The 17,136-nt window shown below is 37.4% G+C and overlaps 1 protein-coding gene across 6 annotated transcripts in view; it reads left to right on the top strand.

Moving 5' to 3' along the window:
* The window catches only part of ASH1L (ASH1 like histone lysine methyltransferase), a 220,109-nt gene that overhangs the window by 10,873 nt on the left and 192,100 nt on the right, over positions 1-17,136 (top strand). For 3 of the 6 annotated variants that reach the window (XM_057540074.1, XM_057540065.1, XM_057540086.1), the window contains 2 exons: positions 2,409-2,562; positions 15,995-16,515. In XM_057540074.1, coding sequence (XP_057396057.1) covers positions 16,096-16,515 — 420 coding nt within the window. In that variant the 5' untranslated portion in view covers positions 2,409-2,562; positions 15,995-16,095. The remainder of the gene's footprint in view (positions 1-2,408; positions 2,563-15,994; positions 16,516-17,136) is intronic. The other 3 variants (XM_057540077.1, XM_057540080.1, XM_057540064.1) reach the window with 1 other exon arrangement.

Here is a 17,136-nt window from a genome sequence, read left to right as displayed (position 1 = left end):
TTTCTGGTTGAGATATTGAGTAGGGCAGTTGGATATGTAAGTCTCGAGGTTGGGGCAAATGTAAATTTGGGAGTTGGTCAGTGTAGAGATGCTGTTTAGAGCCATGGGACTTCATGAGATTACCTGGATAGTGAATGTAGAGAAGAGATGAAGTTCTTGGACTGAGTTGTGGAGTATTCTTGACACTTACTAAAAATGCCAGGGTTGAAAGAATCTTTTGATAATTTTAGGGATAATACTTTGCTGACTAAGAAAACCTAACAAGTACTAACTAGTCAAGACAGAGAGACAAAAATAAAATGGTTGAGGAACAAATTGCTATTCTTTTATCTGTTAAATAGCTGTTTGTGTCGCAGAGCTCAGAACACTCATTTTATGTGAAATTAAGAACCAGAGTGCCTATTTCTACTTGGTTACTCTGAAAAGATGGCCAGAATGGTCATTAGCTTCCTAGATATCCGTTGTGGCGGGCAACATAAGGTAAAACAAATAAATACAAGTTTATAAAGTAATGAATGAGGTGTCAAAAGACATGAAGCTGCTTACTCATTAACATGATAACAATTTCTAGCTTTGAAAATTTACAGAGTAAGAATGAGATCAAGCTGTCTCCTAATTTCTTATGTAGCCTATCATTGGGCATTGTTACACCTTCCTTTTATTAAGCTGGTTTTTCATCGGTGGACTTAATTAGTCAACATATCTAACCTCCTAGAATACATTTGTAAGATGTAACTAATACTTGTAACTATTAGGGGCTTAATATCATTTAGGTTGACTTATTGCATTTTGCAGGACATGTTTTTCTGGATGTGGGTAAGGATCTATTAAAATATATTTGAGGTGTCAGAAATTGGAAGGAATAGAAATAACAGACAATAAAAGCAATCACAGTGTATAGGGTTTTTTGTTTTTTGGTTTTTTTTGGCTGCGTTGGGTCTTCATTGCTGCGTGTGAGCTTTCTCTAGTTGCAGTGAATGGGGGCTACTCTTCGTTGCGGTGCGCGGGCTTCTCATTGCTGTGGCTTCTCGTCGCGGAGCACAGGCTCTGGGCAAGCAGGCTCAGTAGTTGTGGCTTGCGGGCTCTAGAGCTCAGGCTCAGTAGTTGTGGCGCATGGTCTTAGCTGCTCCATGGCATGTGGGATCTTCCCAGAGCAGGGCTCGAACCCATGTCCCCTGCATTGGCAGGGGGATTCTTAACCACTGCGCCACCAGGGAAGTGCCTAGGTTTTTTGTTGTTGATTTAAAAACCTATCAGGAATCCTCTTAGCTAATGCATGAAACATACCCTCTTGCTTGAGCACATGACTTCACACTTGCCGATCCACCTCTACCATTAGGAAAATGTAGGGCCCATCTGTTGAATTGGCACTGTGCCTAAAAGGCTGGTAGTTTTGGACTTTGTCAGTCCAGGAAAAGGAATTAATTCCAGAACATTGAGGGGAAACTTTTCTAGTAACAACATGTTCCCTAGAGTTTTTCTGATCTCTTGTTGCTGTTTTACAGAAATCACCAGAGAATTAAGGGTCCATATCATGTATGATTTCTTTTTCCTAAGTCTAAGTCAGAATTATCATTCGTATGTATTAGAGAGCCTGTTCTCGTCCATGTAAATGGTGTCCTTAAGAAAACATTAACAAAAATTTCCAGATAGTTAGAGGCGATCTTCTTAAGTAGAATTGAGATGTTTAAGAAAGTAGTATGATTTGGGATTCAGATAAGCCTCGAAAAATATTTCTAGATGAATCTGTTCCACACAAATCTGGAAACTATTTACTGAGACTTAGAACTAGGTGATTAAAAATGGCCACCTCCAAGTTTCTTGTTTCATAAGCATCTTAATTATGAATGTTATGGAATGACAGTTGCATTATTTACCTGTTCTTCAACAGGGACTGCATTTAAAAATGGACATAAACTCACATGGGATGGTGGTGGTTAGATGGTGGTTTAAGTAAATCTTTGCTCTACTGTCTGTTATCTGTCCACCTTCTTTTTCTCTTCACCATTTTGATAATGCAGTAATTTCTGGAGAATCATTAGTTAAAGCAACATACCAATGTTAGAATGGCAGACTGGGTATAAGAAAAGTAATTCTCCAAAATCAGTAAAATGGCAGCAAAGTGATAATCGTCTATCTGTGACCCACCCTGATTGGCTTCCAGCATACTGTTACCAAGCCTCCCTAGCTATATCCCACATACGTCTCTGAAATGCATGCGATTTCTGAATCCAAACCTGACCATGTGCCTTGGCAGGATACACTCTTTAGCACTCTTCAAGATCCTGCCTACCTCTTTAGCTTTGTGTCTCACTGGGCCTCCTACCCTTGTGCTTCAGGTGTTTGGAACTGTCATCATTCCCATACACGGTTCGTTTATATCTCCATGACTTTCATGTTCCTCCCAGTGCCTGGCTGCTTAGAGAACACCTACCCAACTTCTGAGACAAAGTTCAAGTTGATGCTGTGAAGCGTTACCTGGCCACCTCCCCTCTTTTGGTGAACAGTATGCACTCATTTGTCTTTGGCATATACCTAGGAGTGGAATTGCTGGGCCACGGGGTAAGCATATTTTTATCTTTAGTAAATACTATCAAACGGTTTTCCAAGGTGATTTTATGACTTTATAACTTTATCAGGCTCCACATCTTTCCCAGCTTTTGGTGTTGCCATTCTTTTTAATTTTAGCCATTTTGGTGGGTAATAGTATTTCATTGGTATTGATTTGCATTTCACTCATGACTGGTGAGTTTAAGCAACTTTTCATGTGTGCGTTGGATGTTTGGACATCCTCTTGTGAAGTACCTGCTCTTAATATATATTCTGAATGCAATTCCTTTCTCAAATATATGCGTTGCAAATATCGTCATCCAATGTATGGCTTCCCTTTTCACTCTCTAGATGGTGTCTTTTGATGAACAGAAGTTCTCATTTTTCATAAAGTCCCATTTGTCTTTTGTTTCCCTGATCTAGTTTGAAGAGGCATGTAGTTGTGGGTAGGAGGAAATGGAGAATTACTTATTAATAGGCATAAAGTTTCAGTCAAGATGAATAAGCTCTAGAGATTTATTGTACAGCATTGTATGTATAGTCAACAATAGTGTATTGTACACTTAAAAATTTGGTAGATCTCATGTTGTGTTCTTACCACAATAAAAAAATAATAAAAAGATAAAGAGGTGTGTAGTAGGTGTCAGTCTATTGAATGGAAACAAAAAGGAGAGGAATATATTAAGAAAATAGCTTAGTCAGTATTAAGATAATGGAGTTAGAAAGTACATCCAAAAGCTATTGGGTTAGTTTTCTCAATTTCATGTATATATGAACAAGACTTGAGAGGTGTGTGCATATGGCACCTACGTATATTTCAAATCTTTTAAAAATATGTTTTCATTGGATTTGTGTTTAATTATAAAACTTACACAAATTCTGTAACAGGTCAAGGAAAAAAATATTTATAAACAAGATTTTTCCCGTTTACTTCCAAACCTTTTCCCCTGAAGTAACCAGTGCTATCAGTTGATGTATAATCATCCATATTTATTTCTACGTGCATACAAATACATATGTTTTTTTCTACTCTTTACAAATATGAGATCATGCTTGCATTTTTACTTAAAAATAGCATACATGGCTGTATATTTGTGTGTGTGTGTATATATATATATATTTAACTGTTTTTGTGTATGTAGCACATCAAGGACGGCTATAATAAATATTCTTTTATTGCTGCTTTTATTTTTCTATGATAGAAAAGATTACTTTCCAAAATGACGGTGGCCACTAGGGCCCTCTTTCCACCTTGCCAGTATTAGTTGTTATCAGTCTTAAATTTCAACCAAAGTGATGAGTGAAAAATATCTTAATTCACATCTCCCTGACTACCAGTGAGGTAGATCATCTTTTTGTTTCTAATTATTTCTATCTCTTCTGTAATTGCCTGTGCATATCTCCTGTATGTCTTTTCTTTTCTTTTTTTTTAATAATTAATTAATTTATTTATTTATTTATTTTTGGCTGCGTTGGGTCTTCATTTCTGTGCAAGGGCTCTCTCCAGTTGCGGCGAGCGGGGCCGCTCTTCATCGCGGTGCGCGGGCCTCTCACTGTCGCGGCCTCTCTTGTGGCGGAGCACAGGCTCCAGACGCGCAGGCTCAGTAGCTGTGGCTCACGGGCTTAGTTGCTCCGCGGCATGTGGGATCCTCCCAGACCAGGGCTCGAACCCGTGTCCCCTGCACTGGCAGGCAGACTCTCAACCACTGCGCCACCAGGGAAGCCTCTGTATGTCTTTTCTTACATACTAGTTTATAGAATAACTTTGTATGTTAGAGATATTAATCCTTTTTCATGTTCATTATATTTTCTCCTAGTCTATTGTTTGTCCTTGATTTTGTTTACATCTTACATTACGGTATATAATGCTTTTATGTAATCAAATTGGTCACTTTTTTCCTTTATGTTTTCTAGTTTCCTGATTTGCTTAAGGTTTCTCAACCATAGGCTATAGAAATATTCACCAATACTCTTCAAGTGCTTTTTTTTTTTTTTTAATTTTATTTATTTATTTATTTATTTATTATTTTTGGCTGTGTTGGGTCTTCGTTTCTGTGCGTGGGCTTTCTCTAGTTGCGGCAAGCGGGGGCCACTCTTCATCGCGGCAAGCGGGCCTCTCACTATCGCGGCCTCTCTTGTTGCGGAGCACAGGCTCCAGACGCGCAGGCTCAGTAATTGTGGCTCACGGGCCCAGCCGCTCCGCGGCATGTGGGATCCTCCCAGACCAGGGCTCGAACCTGTGTGCCCTGCATTGGCAGGCAGATTCTCAACCACTGCGCCAGCAGGGACGCCCCTCTTCAAGTGCTTTTATTTGTACATATAGTTCTTAAATCCATGAGGAAATTGTTCTTTTTTTATTAATTAATTAATTAATTTGGCTGCATTGCGTCTTTGTTGCTGTGCCTGGGCTTTCTCTAGTTGTGAGTGGGGGCTACTCTTCGCTGCGGTGCACGGGCTTCTCATTGTGGTGGCTTCTCTTGTTGCGGAGCATGGGCTCTAGGTGCACAGCTTCAGTAGTTGTGGCATGCGGGCTCAGTAGTTGTGGTGCATGGGCTTAGTTGCTCCGCAGCATGTGGGATCTTCCCAGACCAGGGCTTGAACCCGTGTCCCCTGCACTGGCAGGCGGATTCTTAACCACTGTGCCACCAGGGAAGTCCATGAGGAAATTACTCTTGTGTTTAATGAGGAATGGTTCTAACTTTGTTTTCTCCAAATGGATAACCAGTTAGGTCAACATGCAACAAACATATCAAATAAATCAGCTTCTTGCCATATTGAAATCTGTTAATTGAAAAAGGTTTTTTCAGGACTGCCACTAGTCCATAATCTGTTTTTATGTAAGGTAAGGAAGGGAACCCCTTCCACAAGAAACTTTATTTTGATCTGCCAGAAAAATGTTAAATAGCTTTATTGAGGTATAATTCATGTACTGTACAATTCACTAATTTGAAGCATACAATTCAGTGGTTTTTAACATATTCATATAGTTATGCAACCATCTCCACTATCTAATATTAGAACATTGCATCTTGGTACCCACAGTCACTCCTCATCCCAGGTATTCCCCTTTTACCCTAGCCCTAGGTAACCACTAATCTACTTTCTGTATGGGTTTGCTGAGTTTGGACATTTCATACAAACGGAGTCCTACAATGTTGTCTGTTGGAACTGGCTTCCTTCATTTTTAACATAATGTTTTCAAAGTTCATCTATGTTGTAGCATGTATCAGTACATCTGGCCCTCCATGTCCATGGGTTCCACGTCCGCACATTCAACTAACCATGGATTGAAAATGTTTGTGGGGGGGGTGCTTCCCAGGTGGCACAGTGGTTGAGAATCCACCTGCTAATGCAGGGGACACGGGTTCGAGCCCTGGCCTGGGAAGATCCCACATGCCGTGGAGCAACTAAGCCCGTGCACCACAACTACTGAGCCTGCGCTCTAGAGCCCACGAGCCACAACCACTGAGCCCACATGCCACAGCTACTGACGCCTGTGCGCCTAGAGCCCATGCTCCACAACAAGGGAAACCACTGCAATGAGAAGCCCGTGCACTGCAAAGAAGAGTAGCCCCACTCGCTGCAACTAGAAGAAGTCTGCATGCAGCAATGAAGACCCGACACAGCCATAGATAGATAGATAGATAGATAGATAGATAGATAGATAGATAGATAGATAGAATGTTTGGGGGAAAGAATTCTGGAAAGTTCCAAGAAACAAAACTTGAATTTGCTGCACGCAACTATTTATACAGCATTTACATCGTATTTACAACTATTTATGTAGCATTTATATTGTACTAGGAAGTAGAAGCAATCTAGAGATGATTTAAATGCATGTAGGTTATACACAAATACTATGCCATTTTATATAAGGGGCTTCAGTATTTTTGGATTTTGGTATTTGTAGGGGTTCTGGAACCAATTCTCTGCGGATACTGAGGGATGACTCTACTTCATGCCTTTTCATTGATGAATAACATTTCATTGTATGGATAATGTTCCTGTGAACATTTGTGTACAAGTTTTTGTGTAGATAAAAATTTTTTTAATCTTTTTATTTAATACATTTATTTATTTATTTATTTTTGGCTGCGTTGGGTCTTTGTTGCTGCGTGCAGGCTTTCTCTAGTTGCGGCGAGCAGACGCTACGCTTCCTTGCTGTGTGCGGGCTTCTCATGGCAGTGGCTTCTCTTGTTGCAGAACACAGGCTCTAGGCGCTGCAGACTTCAGTAGTTGTGGCACGCGGTCTCAGTAGTTGTGGCACACGGGCTTAGTTGCTCCGCAGCATGTGGGATCTTCCCAGAGCAGGGCTCGAACCCGTGTCCCCTGCATTGGCAGGCGGATTCTTAACCACTGCGCCACCAGGGAAGTCCAAGATAAATGTTTTCATTTCTCTTGGGTATATGCCTAGGAGTGAAATTGCAAGGTTATGTGGTAACTCTGTTTAGCCTTTTGAGTAACTGCCAGACTGTTTTCTAAAGCAACTGCACCATTTTACATTCCGACTCCAATTTTTCCACAGAAAAGTTTTATGAAAAATAAATGTAATGTATTTACAATGTAAATGGTACCCTCTTGGAAACGATTCTTTTGTTTAGTGTATAACGAAGTGGATTGGCCCTGAGTTGACAGCCCTTAATCCTGGCCAAAGTGTAATAATTCACTAATGAGAAAATCTTTCTGACGTTAACTTCTGTCTCCCTCCTGTTGCTGTTTTAGAATTCCCTAGGGATAGAGTTCAATGTCCCTACATATTCCTTGCACCTATGGACCCATCCCTCCTTTTTAATTTAATTTAATTTATTTTTAAAAAAATATTTGTTTGGTTTTTTTTGTTGTTTATTTATTTTGGCTGCTCCGGGTCTTAGTTGTGGCATGCATGCGGGATCTAGTTCCCTGACTGGGGATTGAACCTGGCCCCCCTGCATTGGGAGCGAGGACTCTTACCCACTGGACCACCAGGGAAGTCCCTATCCTTCCTTCTTTAAAAAACAGTTGAAGTTATATATATTCAATTTGTGTTAACTTTGCTTGTCAGGAAGAATTAAGTAAGCTTTGATTAGATTATCTGTCTGACAGTCGATGAGTATAATTTTTTCCTCAGGATTAGCTTTGGGAATTCTTTCTGTGTATATTTTCCTCTTGTGGCTTACTAGTTATAATTTATGTCTGCTATTTCACTTTCCTGTTCTGAGTTTCTGAAGTAGTTTGTTGGTATAATACAGTATTTCTTTGGTCATGAGACACATTCTTTCCTCCCAGTTTAGTGTTTCTGAAATTAGGAAATAATACAACTGATAATTACATTTAATGTGGTAGTGGTTTATAAAAAAATTTCCCCCTGAAAATGTGGTCATTGATTCATGAAGCCTCTTAGAATCAGTGGCATCTTGGAATTTAAGAAATATATACAGTACATAAATATAAAAATAACTAGATTTACTGGTGATGAGTACTTTGAAAGTTAGGAATTGTTGGTGATTGTCCCTATCTTTTAAATGAAGGGTTGTTCTGTAGCTGAGTAAAAAAGCTTAATTTGTTCAGCTTTTTAAGTGTAGTTTATGTTGTATAAGTCATTTACAGATATAGTTCAAATTTTTTTGGTATCTTCATGAAGATATTTTAGCTTTTTGTGATTTCAGTGACTTATGTGACATCAGTGATTCAGTGGTTTAATGTAAAACATCTTAAACCAGTTAGAACACTGCTTACTCTTTTACTGGTGATATACATAGAGCTTATTTTTTAAGTTGTAAAAACAGTATAAGATTAAATAGTGTTTAAAGACAATTAAAATATCAGTTCTTTAATATTTCAATTTTCGTTTTGTCTGTTCTCTATATACATGATTAAAAATATAGTAATACGCGTGTTGGCTTATTCAGTCAATAGATATTTATTTGAATACCTTTTATGGTCCAGGAACTTTACTAAGGATATAGCAGTGATAAGGCAGATAGGATTCTTATTCTCATGAAACAAATGGTCTAGTGTAAAATGTGGATATTAAGCATATAGCTTACTAGTATGATAAGTTTTAAGGGACTTACAGTATGCTATATGACCCCCAGCAGGGAGATCTCCCCTGGTCTAGGGGGTTAGGAAATGTCTCCCTGATAAAGTGACCTTTAAGCTGAGATGGAAAGGATGAGTCAACTCATCAAAGAAGCAGGTAGAAAAGAGTACTAGGCAGAGAGAAGTAATAACTATGTTCTCCTAGAAGGAGGAAGACAGAGACGTTTGGGGAGCTGAAAAGTACTTAGAACACTTGTATGTCACACATATGTTATTGCTTTTTTGGGTTTTATTTGCCCCTACTGTGCTTATAGAAGAGTGGGAAATGATGTGGCTAGAGTTAGGTAGGGGCTGATAATAACAAAAAAGTAAACGTAAACACTGGTGTGTGTGTGTGTGTCTGTGTGTGTGTGTGAGAAATACTTCTGTAAGTACTAATGTATTAGTTCATTGAATCCTAACAACAGTTTCTATTCACGGATGAGAGAACAAGGCATAGAGTGCCTTGCCCAAAATTAATATACCAGAACTGGGATCTGAGCCTGTGCATTCTGGATCCAGAGTTTGTGTCTTTAGCTACTGTACCATACTGAAAATTTAAGTTATAAATTATGATTAGGATAGGGGACTTTTATATCCAAAGGTCAGTATGAAAGCATCCAAAGGTTTTAAGCGGAGAAATGACATAATTAGATTATTTAAAAAATCATCTTTCTGGCTGGAGGAAGGGACTGGAGGAAAGCAAGGTGGATATACAAAGGAGTTGGAAGGCCACTACTATATTCTGGGTAAGAATTGTTTTTTTGGACAAGTCAGTGGCAGTGAAATTGGAACTGTGTGTAATCAAAAATTATTTATGTGGTTTTTACAGGTTTTGGTGTTAGGTTGAGAAGTCAAGGATGATCCCCTCATTTCTGACTTAATCAACTGGTGGTACTGTGATTACTTAGCTAATATAATAATATTCTAAGAAATATTTTGGTCATTTATAAGAATTTTAAAGAGCATGAAACCCAGGACAAATTAAAATGCATAATGAGCTATGAATTTTTAAAAGTTTTATATAGTTGATTTATTTCTGGTTTTGAATGTTGAGAAATACAACAATGATTACAGTCTCTAACTATGTTTAATAAAGACCACAAAGGAAAATGAAAATTTATCATAGATGAGTCAAGCTAGATTTTACTTATTTTAAGCTAAAAATCTGCAAACATTGTTTAGTCTGCATTGTGGTAATTTTAGATATGTACTTATCCAAAAAGAAAAAAAAATGTTATTTTTACGTATTAGGGAAAGTTAGTAAGATAAATTACCTTTCTTACCAAGTTAAAACTAAAACTTATAAAACTCCTTTTATTTTATGTTCATATATTGTCATACTGCCTCCCTCTGTATACATCATGTGCCTATATTTCCATCTGTCTACTTGACCTTTCTACTTAAATGTTTCACAGGCATCTAAAATTAAACACGTTTATTACTGAACTCTTGATCTCCCCTTCTGTGTCATTCTGGCAAACAACTTACAGAATGCTAGCCCCATGAGGGCAGGATTTTTGTGTTTTTTTGCAGTGCTATGTAAGTTTCTGTTACATAATGGGCACTTAGTAAATATTTGTTTAAGGAGTGTCTAAATGGTACCACCATACAATTCTATGATTGCTCAAGTCTTCATATTTTATTTCCCTCCCCTCCTACTTCTTACTGACAAATCATATCTATTATACCTCTAAAATATCTCTTAATCCATCCATTCTTTAAAAATTTCCAGTGCTACTACCCTAATCTGTCAATCGTATGACTGTTATTCCAGAATCAACTTTTACTATCTTTCTAAGCATTCTTCCACAGCAACCAGAGAAGTTTTCTTAAAATGTAAATTGTATCATTACTCTGCTTTTCAGAGCTTCTTTTTGAATTCCATATCTTTCATGTAGGCCAACAAGGCCTTCTGCAAGCTATTTTCGTTTAACATTCCATTTTCGTATTGTGCTGTTCTCCATTTGGTTTACCTACTGTTAACCTTTACAGTCTCGGAGTTTTTACACCCACTGTTCCCTATTTTTGGATCATTTTCACCTCCACCTTTTGCCTGGCTATTCCCTGCTCGTACTGAGTCTCAGCTTATAGTTACATGTTTTTCTAAGATATGTTCCCCGTACCTCCAAGTTTCCTTGATATACTACCTCACATAGTAGTACCTTCACATTTATTAGAAGTTATATATATTTGTATGATAAGTCATTCATCCGTCTCCCCCACTAAATTTAAAGTTCATGACGCCAAGGACTATATTTGTATTACTTATGACTATATCTACAGTGGGTATCACAATTCTCAAAACATATTTAGAGACTGTGAAAATATTTATTGAATGGATGAAGGGATAGTTTAAGAATGATGAATCCATAAAGGAAATGGTGGACTGGTTAGAGAGGTAGTTGGAGAGCCAGTAGAATGTGTGATCATAGCAGCCAGGTGAGAGTTTCAAATATCAAATATGCCAAATGTAGCAGAGAGGAGTAATAAGATCAGGACTAAAAATGATCTTTGGGAGGCAGAATAACATAGTGTTTAAGAGGAGCCAGACAGATCTAGACTCTACCTTTTATTGGCTGTTAACTTGTCTTTTCATCTCTAAAAAGAGAAGAATAATAGGAACTACCTCATGGTGATAGTGAGGCTTAAAATGAGATAATCTGTATAAAACTTTTAGCATAGAGCTTTGCACATATTAAGAGCTCAGTAAAACTTTGGTATTTTTATTATTTTTAAATTGCTAATGCTAAACCCACTGTAAGGACTCAATATTTGTAGTACTTAGAAAATATATACAGTTGACCCTTGAACAAAACGGGGGTTAGGGGCGCTGACCCTCCAAGCTGTCGAAAACCCACATAGTCAGCCTTCTGTATATGCGGTTCCTCCACGTCTGTGGATTCAACCAACTGCAAATCATGTAGTACTGTAGAGTTTACTATTGAAGAAATCTTCATTTAAGTGGACCTGTGCAGTTCAAACCCTTGTTATTCAAGGGTCAACTGTAATTAGCAATTTTCTAAAAAGTTTGTTCATAGCTAAAATGATCTGGGAAAAAGGGCTTCATGCTGTAGATTAATGTTAGTTTCCCTTGAATTTGGGCTAGACTGTTTTGGATTGTTTCAGTGGTTTGAAAATGTAAATCCCAGAGTTGCACGTGAGATGAATGTTGAGTTTGCCTCTTTGAGCATGAATGAAGAGATTCTAGCATTCTTAGTTCTGTGTTTCTCCTTGCAACTGTGTTTTAAATTGAATGTATTATAGTAGAAACCAGAATAAGTTGTGTAACAACATAGCATCCTTGCCCCTGGATGGAAAACCTAGATTGTATAGATACATCTTTCCAAAAGCTGAAAGAATATCATTCACAAAGAACATTGCTTTGAAAGTTCAAAAACAACGTCTGGCAGCTGCTGTAGGGACTGCTTTTCAGGCAGTTTACATTTAGCAGATAAAAGCATTCTTTGTTGTGAAGTATCTTCAGAACTTGGATTTATCTTTACTAGAAACACTTAAATTTGGTATGTGGAGTTTGCCAATCATGATTTTCCAGTCTTACTGCCTAAGTGGATTCACAGAATATGCCCTAAGGATACTATTCTTTTTTCTCCTTGATCAAGTTAAGGAAACGTAATATTTCTCTATTCCTACATACATTTCTAGGGTAGTGATCAATATTTTCAAATTAATTTTCTTTTCAGTTTATTGATACTTTGCTATTATTTAATAATCTGTGTCACTTGGTTTCAGTTTTTTCCATTTTTAAAATGAAGAGAATCATGCTCTCCAAACCCTTCTCTGGAATGTTTTGAGAGTGAGTAAGTGCTGGTAAAAAATGCTTTGAGTTCTTTGAAAGAAATACGGAAATTCTACTTTATATATTTATAAATATACATTAAGACTTCTGTAATTCTTTCATTATGAAAATCAAAAATTATAGGGAAATTTTAAAATGTGTGTACTTGTGAGTAGTGAATGTAAAAGTAGTTGTTTTTGTTTAAATTATTATTTGTTTTTATTCCAAAAAGGATTTCTTTTAATAACTAACCAATAAGATACTTGGCAGGTCCATCAGTTCACCATTAGTAACACGAAACCCTGGATGGGCATTTGAATTTAAGAAACAAGAAAGAAAGAGGAGGGAAAAAACTAGAAAAGGAACAAATTGAAGCCAATAACATGTAACCCACATAAGGCATGGGGTTAATTTAAATATTTATTGGCTACCACCTATGTGCCAGGTACCGTTCTTGATGCTGGAATAGTGCATTGAACCAAGCTGACAAAAATCCACTTCCATGTGGACTTTACATTCCAATGGAAGCGTGTAGACAATAAATAAATATATTGTACACCAGATGGTGAAAAGAGCACAGGAGAAATAAAACAGGATAGAGTGTGAGAAGAGGTGGGATGGGTGTTTTTCTATTTTGTAAAGGGAATGCCTCTTCTATAAGTTATATTTAGGCAAAGACATGATGGAAGTGACAGAGCAAACCATGCAGTGATCTGGGGAAAGGGTGTTCTAGTCAGGTAGAATAATAAGTGCAAAGGCCCTTAGGTAGGAGTATTTTTGTTGAATTTGAAAAACGGAAGGAGAATACCTGTGCCCCTCCCCCCCTTCTTGGAACTAAGTGGGGAGACTGGTAGGAGGTGGAAGAGAGGTAGAGGGGATTGTAGGGAATTTAGACCATTGTAAAGACTTTGGCTTTTACTTTGAGTGAGTTGGGAAGCCATTGAAAGGGTTTTTGAGCAGAGGAGTGACATGATATGATACAGGCTTTAAAAGGATTACCCTGCTGTTGAGTTGAGAAGACTATAAAGAGATACAAAGGTGGAAACAAGGAACCAGTTAGGAGGTTATTGAAATAGTACAGGGCAGATATTATCAGTTGGATCTGATTGGTAGCTGTCAAATTAGTGAGAAATAGGTTCCACATGTATTTTGAAGGTAAAGAAGACTTTTCCTACCGAGTGGACATATGGGGCATTAGAAAAAGAAAGGAATCACAGATGATTCAAAATTTTTGGTCTAAATATTTCTGGTTGGAGTTGCATTTATTGAGATGAGTAAGCCTGTGGGAAGAACAGATTTGGGGAGCTTGGCGAAGGTGAATTGACTTTGGACATGTTAAGCTTGAAGTGCCTAATTATTAACTATCTAGTCAGTGTGTCAAGTAGGCATTTAAATATATGAATCTGGAGTTCCAGGAGGGTTCTCAGCTGGTCTCTGTCTGGAGATAGAAATTTTTGAATCATCTGTGTTAGATGGCATTTAAATTCAAAAGACTGGATCTGGTCATTTAGGAAGTTAGTGTAGATAGAAAAGGAAAGAGCATGCCCTGGGGGCACTCCAGTGTTAAGAGTTAAGGGAGAAAAAGAAGAGCTGGCAAAGAAGACTCCTTAATCAAACACTTTAGTACTTCTACACTGAAGTGTATGACTGTTCATAGAAATTGTGGTAATTAAGACCAAAATGGATCCAGATCAGGTCAGGTCACATTTTGTCACTAGGGTGTTATGAGAAAACTTTTGATTTTCAGAGTTTTGAATTTCAGGATGTGAACACATCATGGGGAAGATAGGACTTTGTACTTTTAAAGGAAAGAAAGCACATGGCACAGAAGCAGAAATGAACATGATTTGTTAGGGACAGTAAAGAAAACAGAATTTTAAAAAAATATTTATTTATTTGGCTGTGTGGGGTCTTAGTTGCGGCACGCGGGATCTTTGTTGAGGCGTGCGAACTCTTAGTTGCAGCATGTGGGATCTAGTTCCCTGACCAGGGATCAAACCCGGGCCCCCTGCATTGGGAGCTTGGAGTCTTAGCCCTTGGAGCACCAGGGAAGTTGAAGAAAACTGAATTGACTAAATCATAGGGGATGTGTGTTGGGAAATAAGGAAAGACAAGTTTGAGAAGTTAGAGACAGATTATGAAGAGCCTTGAATGCCATTGTGAAGTGTTAATATATGAAGTGGTAGACAGCAAGAATAATTGTCATATACAGTTGATTTGAAAATTACTCTTTCAACTGTTTGTGTGAATGAATAGAATAGGAATACACTTTAGTCAGTTGGCCAGTATTTGTTGAGTAACTACTTAAAATGCTGCTATCGTCGGCACCTTCTCTTGAGCCTTGCTGTGTGCCAGTCATTGGGCTATGCATTCTACTTACATTTCTTGTAGGAGTTGTAAAAGTTGTATCATATGCTCTTTGCCTTTGAAACTCTTATAATCTTGTTGGAAAGAAAAGTCTTAAGGCACATAGTTTAAACTATAAAATATTCTACTTCATAAATGGAACTTTCTAAGGGATAGGATGTTCTTTTTTTCCCAGATACTGGTCCTGGATCTTGATCCGGATATATGCTTGAAATAAAGGCTAGTCTGTCAGTCCTCAAGAATAGTGAATTATTTTGTTTTGGTTTTATATTCTCTAAGCACTAGATTATATGCCAATCGTATATGGTTTCCTGAGGATCTTTATTTATGAGAAGGGGGTTGCCCTGTGTGGATTATTCAGATTCTCTGTTAAGGTGTACCAACTATTGTAAAATAATAAATCTACGTTCTGGTTTTAAAATAATTTATAGATTTGGGAGATTGAAGCATGACGGCTGACTATTTGCTACTGGGAAAACTTGTGAAAATATATTTCTGGTTTTTAGAGTTTTTTTAACAACTGTTCTAAATCATTTATATAATTACTTAATGTTTGTCTTTCTCACTAGAGTATGAGGCTTGTAAGTTTAGGAACTGGATCTGTTTTGTTGAATACTGTATTTCCAGGGTGTTACACAATGCCTGGCACATGATAGGTGTTTAGAAATATTTTTTAATGAATGAATGAATAAATGAATTCAGAGTTGAACTGTAAACCAGCATTAGAGATAATTCCAGCCTAAGAGTCCTAACCTAAAAAGTCTACCACCTCTTATAAATAATATTGGAGTGCTGAAACCAGCCCAAAACATGGTTCTTTACCTTCAATGAAATTGATTTTATTTAACTAAAATGTAAGAAATATATTCCTTTGAAACTGAGGAGTGTTAAAATATATGATATTATTTTTATCTTAGACTGTGTTTGCTTTACTGTCAGTTGCAGAAGCTTGTTGCTTGAGTTAGAACAGTGGATCTTAAACATTGATTTGCACCATACCACTACAGCTTATTTATGATATCTGGAGAATAATAAACTTATTCTGAAATTTAAATTTATTTATAACTAAATGAATTTAAATCCATTTTGAACTGCATTTTGATCCATTTTAACTGATTTTCGGTTCTTCCTGATCTTCTTGTTCTCCTCCCCCTATACCCATTTCTCATGTTAATAATTGCCTCTGTTCTGATAAATTTTTTGTTATGGTCTATCCTGCAGAGAAAGAGATGCTGGTTGCCAGTTTTGGAGATCCCTGTTTTTTATGGAACACAGTTCTGTAAAATTTTCATAAGATTCCTTGGCAATAACATACACTTGTGATGGACCCTAGAAATACTGCTATGTTAGGATTGGGTTCTGATTCCGAAGGATTTTCAAGAAAGAGTCCCTCTGCCATCAATACTGGTACACTGGTCAGCAAGAGAGAAGTAGAGCTAGAGAACAACACAAAGGAGGAAGAGGACCTTCGCAAGTGGAATCGGGAAAGAGCCATCGAAGCAGGGAAAGATGATGGTTTGACTGATGCACAGCAACAGTTTTCAGTGAAAGAGACAAACTTTTCAGAGGGAAATTTAAAATTGAAAATCGGCCTTCAGGCTAAGAGAACTAAAAAACCTCCAAAGAACTTGGAGAACTATGTATGTCGACCTGCCATAAAAACAACTATCAAGCACCCAAGGAAAGCACTTAAAAGTGGGAAGATGACAGATGAAAAGAATGAGCACTGTCCTTCAAAGCGGGTAAGTAGAATTCCCAACAATATGTGATCATTAACAATATTTGGATTTCACTATTAATTTTTATCGAACCTACGTACATATTTTAGGAATTTTGATTTTAATCTTTTTATGTTATTTCCAAAGTCTGTTTTGTGAGCCAAAACAGGCTTTGAGGCTTGTCAGAGATGTGAGTGATGGTATAACCATGTATGTACTTGTAAAATTACGGCAAATATTTTAAATGGGGTATATCCAGGTTGCTGCTCCTACATGGCCTAGTGGAAAGAATATTGATTGGATTTTTAGTTAGGAAACCTAGAGTTGAATCTTGCCCTCCTGTTTACTAATAGTGTGACTACAGACAAATTAATAGAGAAGAAACTGAGGCTTAAGGATGTTAAATGATTACAAAACCACCTACCTTTCAGGATGGTTCTATTCCTGCTGACCTCAAGAATTTTTGAAAGGTGGATTAAAAAATTTTTATCTAGACCTTTTTACTTGAGACAATGTTAGAGCTTGTCTTGCACAGCTAATTTTTAAAGGGCTTTGAGATGATTGTCTTTAGTAATCTTTCTATAGTATTTTTTTAATAGTGCTAATAATGAGGTTTTGTACTGAAAGGATTTCACCTACAATACA

Source organism: Balaenoptera acutorostrata, chromosome 1 (assembly GCF_949987535.1).
Source record: "Balaenoptera acutorostrata chromosome 1, mBalAcu1.1, whole genome shotgun sequence".
Taxonomy (NCBI): Eukaryota; Metazoa; Chordata; class Mammalia; order Artiodactyla; family Balaenopteridae; genus Balaenoptera; species Balaenoptera acutorostrata.
The sequence above is the reverse complement of the archived record's forward strand: the minus strand, read 5'-3'. Positions and strand labels throughout refer to the sequence as shown.